The sequence below is a fragment of the Onychostoma macrolepis genome, chromosome 09, assembly GCF_012432095.1.
Source record: "Onychostoma macrolepis isolate SWU-2019 chromosome 09, ASM1243209v1, whole genome shotgun sequence".
Lineage (NCBI taxonomy): Eukaryota > Metazoa > Chordata > Actinopteri > Cypriniformes > Cyprinidae > Onychostoma > Onychostoma macrolepis.
In genome coordinates, this window is record NC_081163.1 from 19,670,936 (window position 1) to 19,691,270 (window position 20,335).

General features: G+C 37.0%; 1 protein-coding gene across 1 annotated transcript; it reads right to left on the reverse strand.

The window, feature by feature from the left end:
- Positions 1-2,150: 2,150 nt before the first annotated feature.
- Positions 2,151-20,068, reverse strand: gtf2e1 (general transcription factor IIE, polypeptide 1, alpha). The gene is given in 6 exon segments (XM_058788094.1): positions 2,151-3,344; positions 3,346-3,422; positions 4,327-4,565; positions 4,761-4,962; positions 17,600-18,246; positions 19,972-20,068. Coding segments are annotated over 5 exon segments (1,347 nt in total). The 5' UTR covers positions 18,048-18,246; positions 19,972-20,068; the 3' UTR covers positions 2,151-2,963.
- Between the last annotated feature and the right edge of the window lie 267 nt (positions 20,069-20,335).

The following is a 20,335-nucleotide window of genomic DNA, read 5'->3' on the forward strand; positions in this document are numbered from 1 at the left end:
AATGTACACTTTCACTTCCCATATGCCAGTTCTGACTGAACACGTACAAGGCTTCAATGAGCAATCTTACTACTTTTAGTTGCAAACATTAAAATTCTGTGACCATTTATTTCAAAATATCTTCTTTTGTGTTGTTGAACAGTTATCAAAACTATTAATCATTTTTGTAGGCATAAAACTTTTTGCAGTGGAAAAAAAAAATACTGAGTACCTCCTTAGTACTTTCCTAACAAGAACAGCAGTAGAAGATCTAGAAGAAGTGCACAAGATGAAATGCAATAGCTGTGTTTGGAAGACATAAACACATTAACAAACGTGAAACGCAGAACACCTTGACCTCACAAACTGCAAAATAATTGAGAGTTCTCTGAATTTTCCACCTGAGAAATGGTTTTCATTTACAGCTGAGGTTATAAAAAGTGAGTAATTTAGGTACGAGTGCTGAATGTGGCTAATAAACGGATGGGGACAGGGGATGCCAAATCAACCCAGTCTGGCTGAGCACAGAAATAGTATGAAGAAAAAGCAATTTACAACAACAAGGTCAGTGAACATTATATGAGATTCATAAATATGTAAAATCAAATAAAAGCCTTTTCATTTCAGATTCATTTATATGTTAAACAGAGGTTTAGGCATGGTAACAGAAACATTTTCTTGTAAAGATTTAGCATACAAACTACATACTTCTGCTCTTTAATTTGAGAATCCTCAATTAACCAAGTTACAGGCACCAAGGCTCATAGTATAATTTCTTAATTTTTGCATACCATGTTTTTCTCCACTGGAAAAGGGGGACTTGGGAAGAAATTGGAATGCATTTGACAAAATAAATACATAAAATAAATCTATGTACATCTATGCCTTGTCTATGTAGTTTCTTGACCTCTTCAGGGGCAGAAAAATATGAATATTTATAAGAGTAAATAAATAATACATAATAATGGATCTTAAATTATAAATATTGAAAAGATCTTAATTCAAGATTTTCTTTACTATTATGACATTGTCCCCTCATTTATTTAGTTAAATTCTAAGCATAACAATGTGAGACCCTGGACCACCAAACCAGTCAATTTTTATTAATTAATTTTTTTAAATTGAGATATATACATCATCTGAAATAAGCTTTCCATTGATGTATGGTTTGTTATAATAGGACAATATTTGGCTGAGATACAATTATTAGAAAATCTGGAATCTGAGGGTGCAAAAAAAAAAAATCAAAATATTGAGAAGTTTTTATATATTTACAGTAGGAAATTTACAAAATATCTTCATGAAACATGATCTTTACGTAATATCTTAATGATTTTTGGAATAAAAGCAGAATTGATCATTTTGACCCATACAATGTATTGTTGTCTATTGCTACAAATATACCCATGCAACTTAGTTTTGTGGTTCAGGGTCACATTTAGGTGAAAAGCTGAATTAACATGGCTTACAGCATGAACGACATGAACTCAAGTTTGTGTAAAACCTGATGATCATGTTCTCCATCAGGATTTGAGAACGATCCAAACAGCATCTTGCGTTTCAATGGAAGCAAGAACATCTGACCTTTTGGTAACCGGTAAATGTCACAAATTTCTTACATTTGACCAGTTACCTAGAAATAGGGCAAAAGCTCAAACATGTGTCATTCATTTTCTATCCTAACATACTTTTTCCTTTTTTAAAATTGCAAAACATTTTTTAAGAATTAAATTAGATTACAAAACCTACAACGTCCAGTTCAGAAACACCCCCTACATAACATTTAGACACACCCCCTGCTCCAAGCCGCAGATACCCATACTTGACTCCACAGTTCTGCACCTGTAATGTGACGTGACAGCAGCACTGCCGGTTTTCTGTCTGGCTGCACGTCAACGCACCACAGATTTTATCTCCCGCATCGTCTCATCCGAGCATCATCTCATCTGCAGCTGCACCAAAGCACATCCCCGGAGACTCGGTTCCCAATTCAATTATATGATCACACATAAGAGGTCAATTCAAACATTTTTTGGCAACAGTCTTGGCAAAACAGGAAAAAAGGACCATTCTGTGAATACATTTATGTGAAATAACAGCAGGATTCTTGTTTATGAAACTCATCTATAAATTCATATTCATTGAGGTTTCTGCACACACAGATTCATGAATACACAGATTGAAGTTTTCACACTCAGCTTTTTATTACTGTAAAACGTCTAACAAACTAAAAAAAAAAAACATTATTTTTCCACTTATGGATAAACAAACAGAAGTGAGTAATGTCCACTGAGGCAGAGATCAAAAGAAGAAAGTGCTCATTTCTGCTGTGAAAGGAAAGCAATCATACTCTAAACAAACATATCTCATCAAAACTCCATTTAATATCACGTCAAAGCAGTCAGCCGAAAACAAAATCGCTTGTCTTTCCTTTCAAACTGCAAGTCCTGCTAAATACTGTTGAGAAAAAGAGCCATGGAAAAAGACTTGAAAGCAAGATGCAGAAATGTCTCGGTAGCTTTGAACAAAACAACATTTGCCACTTGCTGTCATTCAAAAGTCAGAAATGTCAGAAAAGCCCCAGAACTCTTCGGTTTGGGGTTTTCTTTTGGGTAAAACCGTCCCAGAGGTCACTGCAGCAACACTGTTATTCATTTGGACGTCTCTGAATGTGGCGAGACCGCAAGCAAACTGGAAAGGTAGCGCTGCAAGCATGTTTGCCAATGTACAATACTCTTGTTTACAACCGTGATACTTTGGTATCATTGGCACCAGAGTAGTTTCATATGCGAATATGGCAGAGGGATGAGAAAGAAGAAGAACGGTCAACGATATAACACTACATTTCTCAGCTCTGGCACGTCGCACAACACCGTTTGAGACCGTGCAAAGGAGTCCGATCGAAACTATTCTGATGAAAAAAATAAAAAAGAAAAAAATGGACAACAGCGAGAACGAATGTGATGCAGACAGACATGATGAACTCAGAAGTACATGTCCTGGAAGAGGTTCTGGCCCATCTCAATGTATGCCTCTTTCTCCTGAGCGCTCATCTGTTCCACCAGCTCGGGTCTCTGGCTCACTTCCCTGTAAGGGAAAGGTCTTCCCCCTACCATAACCACAGGGTCGTCCCCGACCTCCTCGAATTCATCATCTTCTTCGTCCTCCTCATCCTCTTGTTTTCCTGGCCGCAGGGCTGTAGCGTTGTGCATAGTGTGGGCTGGAACCTGAGGCGGCAAGTCTTCGTCAGATTCACTGGTATCGCTGTCAGAGTCGCTGGCGTTAGCTGCTGGAACGGTCGGTCTGGAAACGACGGCACCTCCTGGACCAACTCCGCTCCTCTTCTCATGAATGAGTAGAGCCAAGCATCACCTCCTCGTTCTCATCCTGTGCGGCTCCTCGTGCAGTTATTCCCTCCTGGGTTACTATAGAGTCCTCGCCAGCTGGTGTGTAAAAATTGGAAGAAAAGAAGAAAAAAATAGGGTGAATTTAGATGCATATTTTCTACACCATAAATGTGCTGTACTTTCTAAACTCAATTTCTTTCTGAAGCCATAAGACAGCTTTATAGGACAGGGTGTAATTTTTCAATGACAATCTTGCCTTCCAAATACTCAAATTTCACCCACACTTCCACACTTCCAAACCCATAAAGTATGATACATGCACTAAATTAACTGTACATTTGGTTTCTTCTCCTCTTCAATGATGTTGAATATGCAAATAAGTTTTTTTTTTAATATATCACGATTTGAATGGGTGAAAGCAAATTTTTCAGTGAATAATGACTTTAAATTTATGTCTATCATGCAAAACTATTTTATGGCTTTTAAAATCTGGAAACCTGGAAAAGCACAAGAATAAGCCAAACATGACACTTTTATTGTACTCTATTGTCTTTGTAGGTAAAAAAAAATGTAAATAAGTGAAATAAAATAAGGTTGGCTGCCGACATACAGCAGCGTTGCGCTACAGGCGTCCCGAGTTTGGGTCCTGCCCCTATCTCTCTCCAACTTCGCTGCCTGTCAGTTCTGATCTGTTCTATCATAATAAAGGCAAAAATGCCAAAATAAAATTACAAAATAAGATAAAACAAAAAAAAAAAAAAATGATTAGCAGTAGTCGCTTAGATATTCTGCTATACATCTCCAAAATGTTTGGAATGACAACAGAATAAAATATCCCTTTCAACCAATTTGTGTGCTTGCCCTTATAAATAGATAGACTGTGCATTCAGACCCATGAGGTGTATAAACAAGCGGCAAAAAAAAAAAAAAATGCATAAAGCAGTGTCAGTACGCAACCATGACCACAAAAACCACTTTCAAAATAGTCGGTGTGACTCACGTTGCTTCAGAGCATCTGTCTCGTTGTACGCTCCCTGCACTGTGCTTTCCGTCAGCCATACGGGCCTCTCTTTGGGGGCTTTTCCCTCAGTAGTCTGGCCAGGCTGAGGCTCCTGGTCTTCCATGCTGATGACCACATCCTGCGAGTAGAGGTCATACGATGAGCCTTTGTTTTTCCATACTTCCCGACCAGGTACCCCTGCACCAGCTCCTCCTGCGGCCAGGGCGGCCCGCTCCCGACTGTGGAAAATAGCAAAGGTGGATTTTTAGTAAATTTATTATAGAAAACGGCCATTCTTGATTGCTGGTGTTTTTTAAAATCATTTTGGAGTTTTTAGTCATTTTGTGAGCTTTTCTCATTTTTTTTTCGTTTTTATTTAATAGCTTTAGTTGAAAACAACACTTTCAAACTTTGACTGAACAGAAGGTGCTGACCTCTGTTTTAGGGCTGGGATTTCTGACGGTTCAGGCTCCAGAAGATCATGGGACAAGTTGATGTCCTCTGTCTCTCGTAGCAATACATAGATGGGCTCGATCTGCTCGTTGAATCGCGCCACCAGAGTGCGGGCATCTTTCTTTGGCACGGCAGATTCATCCTCCTCTACTTCTGTTTGACAGAAGGTACAGCGGAACGTTCCTGTGTCGGAAAAAAGAAGTAGCATTCTGCTTATCAACCCTCTTTCTCCAGCACTTCACCACACCACATCCGTCATGTTTGGCATCTCCAGGTCATTAGTTTTGGAAGTTAGAGCCCAGAAAAACTTTGTTAAGGGACTTTATATCTCTGGTTCCCTGTTATAGCCAGAGGCTGGGATTCCATGTTCCCTTTTTCCCATAGACATGGTGCCAATTTTGGAGTTGGAGCAAATGCCCAATCTGGCCCCCTATCCTTTGGCGTTTCCACCAGGCAGTTTTGGGACAGAAAATTTGGCTGTGCTCACAAACCTGCTGGTCTCGATCCAGGAACCACTAACATCAGTAGCCAGGGGGTGAGAAAATGTCACCATGCAAAGTTTTCAAACTAACAACAAATCAGTCTGGCTAAACAAGACGTTCTCATTATAAATGACTACTTATGTTCTGGAATCAGCCAATGCAGAGTCTAAAATGAAATTATTAATTTACAAATACTATTCAAAAGTTTGGGGTTGGTCAGATTTTTTTGGAAGTTTTTGAAATAACTACACTACATTGCATTCCATTGATTTGATTAAAAAAAAAAAAAAGGGGAAATATTATATCATTTAAAATAACCTTTTTTAACATGTAATTTATTTCTGTGATGGCAAAGCTGAATTTTCCTAATATGAAATGATCCTAATATGTTGATTCAGTGCAAAAGAAACATTTCTTATTTTAATAAAATGTTGTGCTGCTTAATATTTTTGTGGAAATCATGATATATTTTTTTCAGTATTCTTTGATGAACAGAAAGTTCAAAACACAAGCACTTATTTTAGTTTTTTGGTAACATTATAAATGTCTTTACTGTCACTTTTAATCAGCTGAAACATCCTTGCTGAAGAGAAGAATTAATTTTCACTTATGGCTGTTTTATATCAAAAACTTGTGGTTTTATTATTCTCAAAATAAAATATTTTATTGAAATAAAATAAAAACACTTATATTTTAAGAGACTATGAAAAGAATCAGGGTGCGGTCCAATTACAGTTCAATGCCATCTAGAGGACAGTGCCAAAACCACTGCTGACCATCTAATATTATTGAAACAGGAAAGAGGAAGAACAGTCACAGACACAAGGACAAACATATACAAACACACATTCAGCCCCAGAATTCACTGGCGGTTCCATGGCAAGCAAAGCTGGTCTGGTTTGCCATCTGCTGCTGAAGTTATTTACAGCCTTCTGACAAGAACACACACAGCAGGGCCCTCTGTATGAGTGTGTGGCGTACTCCAACTACTAGCTGAATATAAAAGACATGCCTTGACATTTTTTACATATGTGTGTACTTAGCATTTAATGGTCAGTCACAGATGGTGCTGATATTGTAACCTTCCCTTAATAGTAGTCTTTTATTTAGAATGCCACTCTACTCGTTTTCATGTTTTGCCATCATGAACACACACCAGCAATGTTTTTTTATGCTGAAATACTCCCATATTATTTGCTGAGTGCGTGGTGAAACAGCTTCCGAGTTTCTGGCCTTGAGGGGAATCAAACGAGTAAACGATTCACCGCAATTTCCATTTTAAAAGCTTTGCTGGAATGTTGACAACAAAATCTGTGAAGGCGCTCCTGAAAAACAATCACCTCCAGCTAGGCCCTTTTACTACAGATGTCTTCTCTGACAATACAGGAGTGGAGGGCAGAAAAGAAAACAATTTGACAAGCACAAAGAAAGAGAGAGAGACAGACAGACAGACAGAGAGAGAGAGAGAGAGAGAGAGAGAGAGAGACTTTAAAAAGAAATAACATTCAGGTGAAGGGAAGATAAAAAAGGTCTCCGTCACATTTGACACAGCTCCAAAGGAAATATCGACAAGCCCGGAGTGCAGAGAACAATTTTACTGTAGCCCTCCTGGTCAGTCAGTCTGTCTGCCTGTCCTCTCTCACTCACACACACACACACACACAAGCGATAAGAAATGCAGAGATAACAGGCTGCATTTTAAATGTCTAAATAAAGATGAGGCGATATCAAAAGGCATGCAAACACCATGAATTGTAGAAGGGATGCAAAGCAGATGCATTCTAAGGGGCCGTTCACACAGAATGCATTTGTATTTTACAGCACTGCCTTTCCATTATTTTTCTATGTAAACATGCACTAAACTGTATTTGACCGTCACACTTGCATCTCAGACTACACACAAATGCAGCACTAAGAAACGCAGTATTGAAGTAGTCTAACTTCTAAAAAAACTAATTGTTAAGTACTTAGTACTTTAGTGGTTTTCGTTACACTACCATGCGTCTCACATTTTTAAACACAAAAATGATTTTTTCCCAATGTTTTTCCATATAAAAATAAGCTAGATGACATCTTTGACCATTGTGTTCATGCCTTTCACAGCATCTTGCGTGTGAAACTGCATTATAAAAATATGCCACTAAAGTTTAAAAGTTACCTTGTATTTTTTATCCACTACTGCCCTGCATCTCACATTTTTAAAAGCAAAAAAGCATTTTATTGCACTGCCATTTAATAGTTTTTTCTATGTAGGCCTTTGAACGCTGTACCAAGTCTCGCTGCGTTTCAAACGTTGTGTGTATGAGCGCTGCATTTTTAAAACGACATGTCAATGCAACTTGTGTTCTTTTCCTTTCTGCTTTTGCATCTACATCCGCTGTTTTTAAACATAAGAATGCATTCTGCATCAACTTCAACAGAGTCTAAAAGAGTCTTCTGCGTTACAGAAGTAGCAAGATGCATCTCAGTAATCAAATAAAAAAAAAAAAAAAAAAAAACGCTGGAATGCAAAAATGTTATATGTGAACCAACTCTAAAGTGACAGACTGATAGAAAGTTCACTAGCTCAGAATGGAAACTTTACTAAATTTTCCCAAAAGGAGGCACTGACCCACAGGGATGTTATATTAAGAAATACAAGTTTTTTCCGTTTTTCTTTTTACATGCCATTAGAGGCTCCCAGCCATAAGAATTCTGCAAATCCAAAGCCCTGGACAATTAGCAATATGGCACATGCACACACTCTGGTTGTAATCTTTGTTTTCAGTCAAAGTCTGTACTGGGTCTGTGCGTACACACTGTCGCAATGATCTAAAGGAACATGGCGCGGTGCTGTTAGCGTGTAGGCATACATTAAGGATTCTGTCGGGGAAAAATGGTTTGGTGTCTTTGTGTTGATAGTTTTTGTATTATCTATGAGATATGAATAGGTCTGGTTTAAATTACATAGCACTCACTCCAGTGATTCAGAGCTCTTTTGAAAACAGGACGGCGCTTTGTTCTGTCGTCTACGCCAAAGAACAAAAGGACTTTTGTGATCAGCCCTTAAAAGATAAATCCAGCATCATTTCAGCATTTGAGAGAGGAGAAAGTTTTTTCATGATGGGGTCTGAGCAACTGTGACAAATGTACCACATTGATTCTAATTGCAAAAGCGCCAATGCAATAATAATAATTACAATAAAAATACAGTTAACTGTTCTCCTTTGGAGGACTGTATATAAATGACTTCTAATAACTGGATTCAAGTTAAGCTCTTCAGGCAGCATCTAAAACCCGATTCAGAATGGATTCGTTTTCAGGACAGAACGTCCAAAATCAGCATCACCCATCATCAGTAATTCACACTGGATTTGCAACGTCTGCAGGAAATGTCCAGATGGGCATATCTACTACATTTATGTGAAGCTGTTGGAAATTACTTGGGGTTGGTAAGATTTTTTTTTTTTTTTTTTTTAAAGAAGTCTCTTATGCTCACAAAGGCGGAATTTATTTGATAAAAAATACAGTAAAAACTGTAAAAAAAATTATATTTTATTACAATATAAAAAGTCTGTTCTCTATATTGATACATTTTAACAAGTTATTTATTCATTCGATGGCAACACTGAATTTTTAACAGCAATTACTACATTCTTCAGTGTCACATGATCCTTCAGAAGTAATATGCTGATTTGCTGCTCAAGAAACATTTCTGTTTCCTGAACACCAAATGTTGAAGCAGCTGTGCTGCTTAATATTTTTGTGGAATTCATGATACATTTTAAGAATTTTTGATGAATAGAAAGTTTAAAAGAACAGCAATTATCTGAAATAGAAATATTACTTTTGATCGATTTAATGTATGCTCTTTTAATTAAAAGTAATTTCTTTTGAAATATTGCTGACTCTGAACATTAAACAGTAGAAAATCACGTCTATACAATACAATAAAACTGGTGACATTAGCAAGCCAGTAATCCTATACATTGAAGTCTTAAAACAAAAAGACAGACAATTGATTCACATGTCTCAATTAGGGCTGGGTATTGATTCAGATGTCCCGAATCGATTCGATTCTCGATTTTTTTTTATTACATTCAGTGAATGTAATGAGTTTTAATACAAAAGCTATTGATATTTCTAACAAAATGAACAGTAAACATCAGTTTATAAATAGTGAATTAATAAAAAGAAATTAAGAACCACAGGCCTGTATTTTAAACCTATTCTTTTTTTTTGTATAGGGTCCTTTCTTAAACAATGTTCTTAATTTTTCTGGTAATCAGATGAAGGCATAAAAAACAACATTAATTTAATTTATCCTAATCAAATGAAAAGTAAACCCTTTTATTTTTTGGCAAACAAAGTGGTGCACAACATGTTTACTGTTAAAATTAAAAAGAAAACAAATGGGATTATTCCTTTAAATATAAAGATTTATTAATATTTATTAGTAGTAGTAGCATTGAGTCTTAACACTGCTCTTAACGTTAAACTAAACTTTTATTTTGACAGGTTGCCGTGAGGAACTTGCAGCTGCTGTGTATCAAGTGATACGACGGTAGTTTTTTCAAATTAAACTGTAAAATGCTAATGAAATGACTCTCAGAGCGGCTGTGTGTTAATATCATCATAGTGAGACGGCAGAAGATGAAAACACCGCGAGAGTCGTCCGCGCTAAAATGTGTGTAGTAAACAAAAGAGTGCGTCGCGCCATCTGCCATTCATTGCGGAAATCATTGCGCCCTATTAATTTTCACCTGAGCATTACGAATCACGCGTATGGCTTTGTTCTTGGTTCTCATCAACAGTATCTCCGCCATGATAAGCACTGAATGAATGACAGACTTTCTGTTGTAACATCGCGCATCGGTAAATAAGGGTGACATCTAGTGGAGAGGACTACTGATAAGACTCCCATTAATCAGATCTTGTTTTAAATGTTTGCTGAAACAAATACAGGAAAAGATCGATTCGCGGCTTTAGAGAATCGATATCAAATCGACGTCATTAAAAAAAAAAAAAAGATTAATCGAAAAATCGCTTTTTTTTTGCCCAGCCCTAGTCTCAATTTTATTTGTCTGAAAAAAAAAAAAAAAAGGTTATAAAATGTGTGGGCATGCTTACAATTCTAAAATTAGCTTTGTTTTAAAATAGAATGAATGAATGGATGGTAGAACACAATGCTTGTGTTAAAACACAATTTCTTCATCTTTTACATGGGTAATATCAAATGCATTAAGAAACAATCTAAAAATTAATTTTAGATGCTTTTTTGGTAGTTCAATTACTCTAAAATAAAATAATCTGTATTAGGGACAAGGTTATATAACATGCATCATTTTGAATAAAGTGCTCACTGATTAAAGCTCTCTCCGAAAATGGAGAGAAAATCTCTTTCCATTGACCAACATCCACTCCAGACAGGTGCAGGACTAAGGAAAAAACAATATTTAAATGTCTGAAAATGAGTTGATTCACTGGTTTTTCCTGATTATTGATAGCATGCAATATGCCAAACATAATACAAATCAGCCATTGAAAAACCCATATTTTTTAATCTACATGTTGGGTGGTTACGGCCCAGCTATAATAAGCACACGTGCGACTCAGAAGGAAGGAAGACTAGAGGGAGATAACAAAAATGAGGCAGCGTGAAGACATGCCGAGATGAGATCAGCGAGTGGCTTATTACCGTGCAAGCCTGACCTGTCAGATCTCCTTATCTCTACTAACACCTCACCAATCAAAGAGATTTTCATAGATCAATTTTTTTTTTGCTCAACGAGGGGGGAACTGGATGTGCTTGACCAATCACAGATCAATACACTCTCCTGTTCTAAGACGCAACTAAGCCACCTAAGCACAAAAGGCAGCACGGGGTGAAAACAGCCAATCGCAAAACATCCACGTTTGAGCCCACTCAGAGGACAAAGAACACGGGGCATCATGAAACTCATGTTTAGAAAATCCTTTCAGGGATACTAGTCCAGGAGAGAACATGAGAAATAAGTATGTGTACAATAGCAGGGTCTACACAGGGTTAGGTGCTTCATCATTGGCTGTTCCGTTCATCTGCTCTATCCTCGCCAATCCTCCTGATGTGTATCCTAGCAACAGCTTTGCCTCCTTGCCTGCCAGTTTGCTTTCAGCAGAGGTAAGGGTGAACACATGCCACGTGCTCTTTACCTGCCTTTCTATTCCTCTAACACAAATCACTCACCTCTGACACCGCTCTCAGTCCTCCAACGCTCTCTCTCTTATTTCTGTTCCTCTCATGCGTCCATCACTCTCTTAAACATAGGTTTCTGTACAGAGCTGTCTGTTGGGTACAAGACTGTCTTCATAAGCCCTATGCAAGACTCTTATATAAATGTAGGGCTCACACATATAAGAAATGCCATGAAGTCAGAGACAAAGACAGAAAAATAGTCCACAGTTAATCATTAAACTAAACAATTCCCCACAAAACCTTAATCAGAATCATACAGAGAACACTGTAGTCAATTACAGTGCTTGAGCTGTATGTTTATGATTCACTGAAAATAATGACTCATAAGAATCATTTGTTCAGAAATCGGATTTAAAGTTTTGTGCTGTATGGTTTTGGTTCACTAAAAAGGAATGGCTCATAAGAGTCATTTGTTCAGTAAGCGGATTAAGGCTGTCACTAATGATTATTTTGGTAGTTGAGTAATCAGTCGATTATTCTGATGATTAATCGAGTAATCAGATTTTTTTTGTGGTAATAAAAAAATAGACCTAAGCAAACAATAGACTCCAAAAATGACTTAAAATACACATATAATAGCAATGAGGCAATAACAATGGGCTCAAATAAAATATCAAAAGCAAGTAATTATATGGAACAAAACAATTAAAATACATAATGTAATAAAATTATATAATCATAATTTGTGTGCATTAAGTATTATATCAAATGCCTGCAGAGGGCGCCAACTGCCTGACGATTGCGCTGTAAAGAGTAAAAACAATCTAATCCTTGTTTAAAATACTTACTAACAGTGTTGCCAAGTCCGTGGTTTTCCCGTGGAATTGGGCTACTTTAACGCTGAAGCGACCCCAGTAACGTGATATTTAGCCCCTGGAATGCGCCTTTTATCAGGGGGACTCTGCCAAAAAATGTGAATTTTACTCCACCAAAAAGCGATTTTTACCGGGAATCTCCACTGAAAGGCGATTGGGATAGTTTTGAGTAGAAATTGGGCGGGTTTTGCTGAGAAAACCTGGCAACCCTGCTGACTAAACAACATTTAAATAAAACGTCCAATTAATCTTTTATATTTGGCCACATCTTTATGATAGAAATGCTACAGCCACTGTCATTTCTTGAACAAGAACATGTGGACATCAAAACATGCAAACTCAGAGCAAGGGTTTAAACCATACAGTCTATGGTTTAAACTTATTTTGAAGTAGTCTGTGGAATGCGCCACTTCCAGTATTTTGCCAGTTAATCGACACGGGTAATCGAGGTTGGGTTTTTTTGTAATCTGGCACTTGATTTTAATCGAGGAATCGTGACAGCCCTAAAGCTGATTAAACATTTTGAGCTGTATGGTTCTAATTTACTTAAGTGTTATTCGTCAAGGAATCTACACTGATCATAGTGCTAAACAACAGTACTGAAAAAAAGTCATATGTATTCATAAAACAGCAGGCAAAAAGTAATCTGCTACTTCTGGCGAGATTCTGAAGTGCACATCTAATGATAATGGACACTTTACTGTCCCATGAGGCCACGGGAGAGGATTTGAGGATTGCAGTGAAGCGACACTTGACTAATGCTGTAGGTCACATGATGACAACATGATAAATGTAGTACAATTACTTTCCTATTACACACATTTATATAACACAGAACATACTTTTTTAATGGTTGCAAAGTATTTATTCAGACGAAGTACCTATTCTGAGATTTCAGACACAGCCACTGTCACTGTGTTCCAACTCCTATTCCATGGGCAGCACTGCCAATATAATTAAAATATGCAATATAATTTTACAGTACAGGTTAAACTGCTGATGACCAGCTAAAAAAGGAAACCTAGTCATCATGTCTGCTTGATAACTGCGGACACCAGAAAAAGACTATACGCAAAACATTGTTTATATGGAGCAACTCAACACTCAGGAAAATTGTTTGTAATGCATATCTTGAAGTTTCTCCATCTACAAAAGCAGTGCCTTAAACGACAATTTACAGTTTTACAACTCCTATTACACACATTTTATTACTGAAGAATTGCTTTAATAAAAATATGAGCAGCGCATTTCTGTTAAAGTCCTCTGGTTTTCCTGTCTGCCAGGCATCCACTGTAAGTCCATTACTGTTAACATTTCCTGTTCGTTTACACTGAGGTTTGAAAATAACAGATTATTCCTTCAATTGACGAAACCGCATTAATGTCTTTTCATTGGGCCTAAGTATTCAGTCAATTCCCTACAAACACTGATAAAACCTTTAAAGAAAAGAGATTTGAACAATGTACACACTTCATGTGCATTAAAAACAGACGCATTTGAACATAATTAAGTTAAAGCGTTATTCAGTGACCCTAAAGACGAGTCTTCAGTGTTCAGTGGTGTTGATAGACTGTTCTTCAGACTCTCTTCTCATTTATTTTCCTTCTGAACACAACTCAGGTTAGATCAATTATACATGATTCAAGACTGCTGGAATGGACTCAAACACACACACACACACACACACACACACACACACACACACACACGGACTCTGGTTTTGCTGGGTTCAGTCCATAATAAAAGCTTAAACAGGGACGGCCAGCAATGTGCAAAGCTTCACAAATACTCCCTCTCTGAAACCATTATAACACAAGTCACGTCAAGAGCAGCACTTGTGTGTGTGTGTTTCACTAAGTACATAAATCAGCAGCTGTTGAAGTCAGAAGTGTAAAACAGTAGGCACAGAAGCAGAAAGGCATGATGATGATGATGATGTCAATGCGGTGTGCTAATCCTTACAGCCGTCTCAATGAGATTACAGCCTGTTTATTTTTAAACCTATTAAAATAAAGTTTCATTTCCGTTCCTGTCTGTGATTATTGTCTGCAAACTGACGCAATTCAGCATCAGTCTCCAAGTGAAGTTCATTCAAGTGTTGAAAACATTTCAAATTTTGACCTCTGCTGCCATCATGTGTCTGAACATAGTTCTGCCAAAGTGTGGATCAAGCAACTTAAATAAATTTATCACTCACTTCGAGATTACAACGCATTTACCAAAAGTGGGCAAAAAGATTAAGATCAAACACAGACTTATATTAAAAACTTCCTAATGTACATGGCTTAGGATCTTCACGATGACACAATCCCTCAAATTTGAGACCAGCTTCAAGGTGGTTTCTTTTGAATCTTACAAAACCACACAGAGATTACAATAGCCAATGTAAGCTTACAGGAGGATCTCAAATTAGAATGTCGTGGAAAAATTCATTTATTTAAGTAATTCAACTCAAATTGTGAAACTTGTGTATTAAATAAATTCAATGCACACAGACTGAAGTAGTTGAAGTCTTTGGTTCTTTTAATTGTGATGATTTTGGCTCACATTTAACAAAAACCCACCAATTCACTATCTCAACAAATTAGAATATGGTGACATGCCAATCAGCTAATCAACTCAAAACACCTGCAAAGGTTTCTTGAGCCTTCAAAATAGTCTCTCAGTTTGATTCACTAGGCTACACAATCATGGGGAAGACTGCTGATCTGACAGTTGTCCAGAAGACAATCATTGACACCCTTCACAAGGAGGGTAAGCCACAAACATTCATTGCCAAAGAAGCTGGCTGTTCACAGAGTGCTGTATCCAAGCATGTTAACAGAAAGTTGAGTGGAAGGAAAAAGTGTGGAAGAAAAAGATGCACAACCAACCGAGAGAACCGCAGCCTTATGAGGATTGTCAAGCAAAATCAATTCAAGAATTTGGGTGAACTTCAAGGAATGGACTGAGGCTGGGGTCAAGGCATCAAGAGCCACCACACACAGACGTGTCAAGGAATTTGGCTACAGTTGTTGTATTCCTCTTATTAAGCCACTCCTGAACCACAGACAACGTCAGAGGAATCTTACCTGGGCTAAGGAGAAGAAGAACTGGACTGTTGCCCAGTGGTCCAAAGTCCTCTTTTCAGATGAGAGCAAGTTTTGTATTTCATTTGGAAACCAAGGTCCTAGAGTCTGGAGGAAGGGTGGAGAAGCTCATAGCCCAAGTCACTTGAAGTCCAGTGTTAAGTTTCCACAGTCTGTGATGATTTGGGGTGCAATGTCATCTGCTGGTGTTGGTCCATTGTGTTTTTTGAAAACCAAAGTCACTGCACCCGTTTACCAAGAAATTTTGGAGCACTTCATGCTTCCTTCTGCTGAACAGCTTTTTGAAGATGCTGATTTCATTTTCCAGCAGGATTTGGCACCTGTCCACACTGCCAAAAGCACCAAAAGTTGGTTAAATGACCATGGTGTTGGTGTGCTTGACTGGCCAGCAAACTCACCAGACCTGAACCCCATAGAGATTCTATGGGGTATTGTCAAGAGGAAAATGAGAAACAAGAGACCAAAAAATCCAGATGAGCTGAAGGCCACTGTCAAAGAAACCTGGGCTTCCACACCACCTCAGCAGTGTCACAAACTGATCACCTTCATGCCACGCCAAACTGAGGCAGTAATTAAAGCCCTATGAAGTATTGAGTACATATACAGTAAATTAACATACTTTCCAGAAGGCCAACAATTCACTAAAAATGTTTTTTTTTATTGGTCTTATGAAGTATTCTAATTTGTTAGTGAATTGGTGGGTTTTTGTTAAATGTGAGCCAAAATCATCACAATTAAAAGAACCAAAGACTTAAACTACTTCAGTCTGTGTGCATTGAATTTATTTAATACACGAGTTTCACAATTTGAGTTGAATTACTGAAATAAATGAACTTTTCCACGACATTCTAATTAATTGAGATGCACCTGTATGTTCAATGTATACGGATCTTACGAAGATCTGAGATGACCGAACACCTGAGAAGAGATGATGCCAACCCCTCAGAGGACCTCAGATAATGCCAACCCTTAAACAACATACAAAACTACGAAACTTTGTTATAAGTGTAATCGCAACATATAATCATTGCAGTTAATATTGTTCACTGTCTGTTTGATTACATGTCATTAACTGCATGAATTTTACTGTACATTTCTGCCATATGGACATCAAATTGACATAGTCATCACTGATAAGCTACTACTAAATATAATGTAGAAACTTTAAAATAGAAACTTAAATTTTCTGTAAAGCTGCTTTGCAATGATTTGTATCGTGAAAAGCATTATACAAATAAACTTGAATTGAATTGAATATACATGAAAAATTCAGCCAGAATAAACAAGATATTTAGATTAGAGTGTATTTTCTAATTGATTTCAACATCATGATCACACAGTGACTTTGACCCATTACTCACATTACCATTTCTTATAACACTCAAAATAATATATTTGTTCCATGAAATTCTAAGGGAAGAGAGAAATCAAAGCAGATGTATTTTAATTTAGTACACTTGGTTTGCTTTAACTGATTTTAATTCCATTTGAGCAGCGTAGTACAGACGGATAATGACCAAAATCTTGCATCTCCCTATAAATAATTATGGGCACGGTAAGATTTTTATGTTTTTGAATTAAGACTTATGCTCAGCCTGGCTGCATTTATTTGATAAAAAAGTACAGTTAAAAAAATAATACTGGAAAATGAGTCCGTTTTCTATTTTAATACATTTTAAAATGTAATTTATTCCTGTGTTGGTAAAGCTAAACTTTCAGCAGCCATTACTAGTCTAGTCTTGGCCATTACATATCTAGTCTTCAGTGTCACACATGATCCTTCAGAAATCATTCTAATATGATGATGATGGTTGTTCTGCTTTTGCTACATTTTTCAGGATTCGTTGATGATAAAATTTTTTTAAAAACAGTATTTATTTGAAACATTATAAATGTCTTTACTATCATTTTTGATGAATTTAATGCATCCTTGTGGAAAAAAAGTATTCATTTCTTTAAAAAAATCATCTTACTGACAAATGTTTAAACAGTAGTATATATATGTGCAAATGACAACACAGTTCTGCCCACTAATACTCACACGGTATAGGAGAAACTCTAACAGCAGATTCATTTCTACTGCTGCATGCATGTACCGTAAGAACGTCTAACCAATGATGTCTTTTAATAAAACATCCCTGAAGGAGAGCTTATTTGATCATGTGTTTATAGCATTCAAACAAATAGTTTAAAACAATCATCTTCCACTTTCATACTCACCAGTCATGGGGTCAAACAGCTGGTTGGCCTCAAGGTCAGTGAATGTGTTCGTGCAGCAGGGGCAGCGGAAGGAGGCTCTGTTAGTCGAGTCACGTTCATCCGTCTCAATGCGTCTGCGCATGTGGTCCAGCTTGTACTTCACCACATTAACCAGCAGCCGGTAGTTAATGAAATAGTAATTGTGTCGTGTCGTCTTGCCATCAGGTGCCGTCTCCACACGCATACGACATTTGACAAACTTGTCAGCCTTGAGTGTGTTCAGAATCGAACGCAGCTGCTTGCGGTCGAACTTGAGCAGTTCCAGCATGTCCTCTTCACGTACGCAGGGGTTCCGAATCAGCACATCCAGAGCAAGAGCATGCTCGATGCCATAGAAACCTCGCACAACCTGCTTGGCCAGCCGTTTCAGAGATGCAGGGACCTCTGTGAGTAGCTCTGGTTCAGTCATGATGGAGGGGAGGGAAAAAGTAGAACTAAACGAGGGAAAGATGGAGAAACAGAACAAAAACAGGAGGAGGAAGTATTTTCAAGACCAAGAACGATATGTTTTTCGGAAGAATGGGAGTGGATTGTAATAGGAAGGGTCAGCTCGTCTGGTATTCAAGAAAGTAATCAGGTGGATGACTTTGGGATTGTATGATGGAGGTCTGTGAATAGTGGGAGAACAGAAAAAGAGATCAGTTACACATATGATCCAATAACTGTCTATACAGTCATGGCCAAAAATATCGGCACCCTTGGTAAATATGATCAAAGAAGGCTGTGAAAATTAATCTGCATTGTTAATCCTTTTGATCTTTTATTTTAAAAATTTACAAAAATCTAACCTTTCAAACAGCACCTATAATCACCACATGTAGTTTGGAAGGGTTTCAAGAAAAATTCTCCTAGCTCATCCAAAAACAAACTCCAGCATATTCAGTTATCAGACACGACTGGAACTTCAAATGGGACTGGCTTCTATGGTCAGATGAAACTAAAAAAATTAGCTTTTTAACAGCAAACACTCAAGATGGGTTTGGTGAACACAGGGATAAAAAGTACCCATGTGTACAATGAAATATATTGCTGTATTTTTGATGTTGTAGGCCTATATTTCTGCTGGAGGTCCTGGACATCTTGTTTAGACACATGGCATCATGGATTCTATCAAATACCAACAGATAAAAAAATCAACAAGTGACTGACTCTGTTATAAATCTTATAATGGGCCATGTTTGTATCTTCCAACCGTACGATAATCCAAACACAAACCTCAAAAAAAATGGGTCACTGAACACAAAACCAAGTTTCTGCTATGGCCATTCCAGTCCTCTGACCTGAACCCAATAGAAAATGAGTGGTGAACTGAAGAGAAGAAGCACCATCATGGAGCTGGGAATCTAAAGGGTCTGGAGTGATTCTGGATGAAGGCATGGTCTCTGATCTCTTGTCAGGTGTTCTCTAACCTCATCAGGCATTATAGGAGAAAATTTAGAGCTGTTAAACTGGCAAATGGAGGTTTCAAAAAGTATTGAATAAAAGGGTGCCGCTAATTGCGGCCAATGTGTATTAGAGAAAAACATTTATTTCATAATGACATCCCCCATTTTAAATTCTTATTATCCAATAAAAGGTTAGATTTTTGTGATTATTTTTTCAAATAAAAGATCAAAAGGATTAACAATGCAGATTAATTTTCACAGCCTTCTTTGATCATATTTACCAAGGGTGCCGATATTTATGGCCATGACTGTATGTCCATCCAAATGTCAACAGTTCTATTTATTTATTTTAGAGATTTTTATTTTTTAAATAATTTAATGAAATATATTACTGATTAATAATACTCATTACTATTTTATTGTTCAATAATAATGATCAATTCATGTTAACCAAATAGATAATATTACCTTAATGACATTCAAGTAAACACAATTCACACAAATAAACCTATTACAGAAAGGTTGTCTGGGAGATTTGTTCCAACATGACATTTTTAACCATTAAATATTAGCGGAAGCTGGGTTTAAATATCACCAGCAGATCTTCATGTTAACAGAAAGCTTAAATACAAATGTGACGGGGCTCATTTTAGGAGTCATATTTATTCACCCAGTTTCAATCACTGTAAATTAAGAAAGAAGATAAACTTAGTAATATTTATTAGTCATTAACGTCGGCTACAAACGAATAATGTATGAATTAAATGAACCAAAACAAAGTGACAGTAACTGTACAGCTCACTGCCCAATGAAGCTTAATTTGTCTCATTGTTGAGTTTAATATTAGATTATCGAAACGGAGTATAATGAAGGATACAGTTAGATTAATACCGTCATAAAAATAAACAACATAAAAGCCTGAAAGATAGGAATAAAAACACCTCAAACCTTTAATTTTCCTCCTGTTTAGAGCTGAACAAGTTTCCTAATTCAGCATCACGCTAACGTTCAGCGGAAATGACGCATGAGATGTTGCTAAAAAGTCCAGGGACGATTAAAAAAAATATATTAATTTAAAAGTTATTGTGTATTAATTAGGAATATTAATTAATTCTGTTACTATATTTAAGATAGCAATTAAATGTTCCTATATTTATCTCGAAACTATAATGTAATTATAAACAACAACTATATGTGTTATGTCTATTTTGCTGTGTCTCAGTACCATTATTTAATTTACCGATCGCCGGGATATAAACTATATTCGTTTTTGACTCTGAATTTATTTATTTTGCATTGAATTCTTATGTGA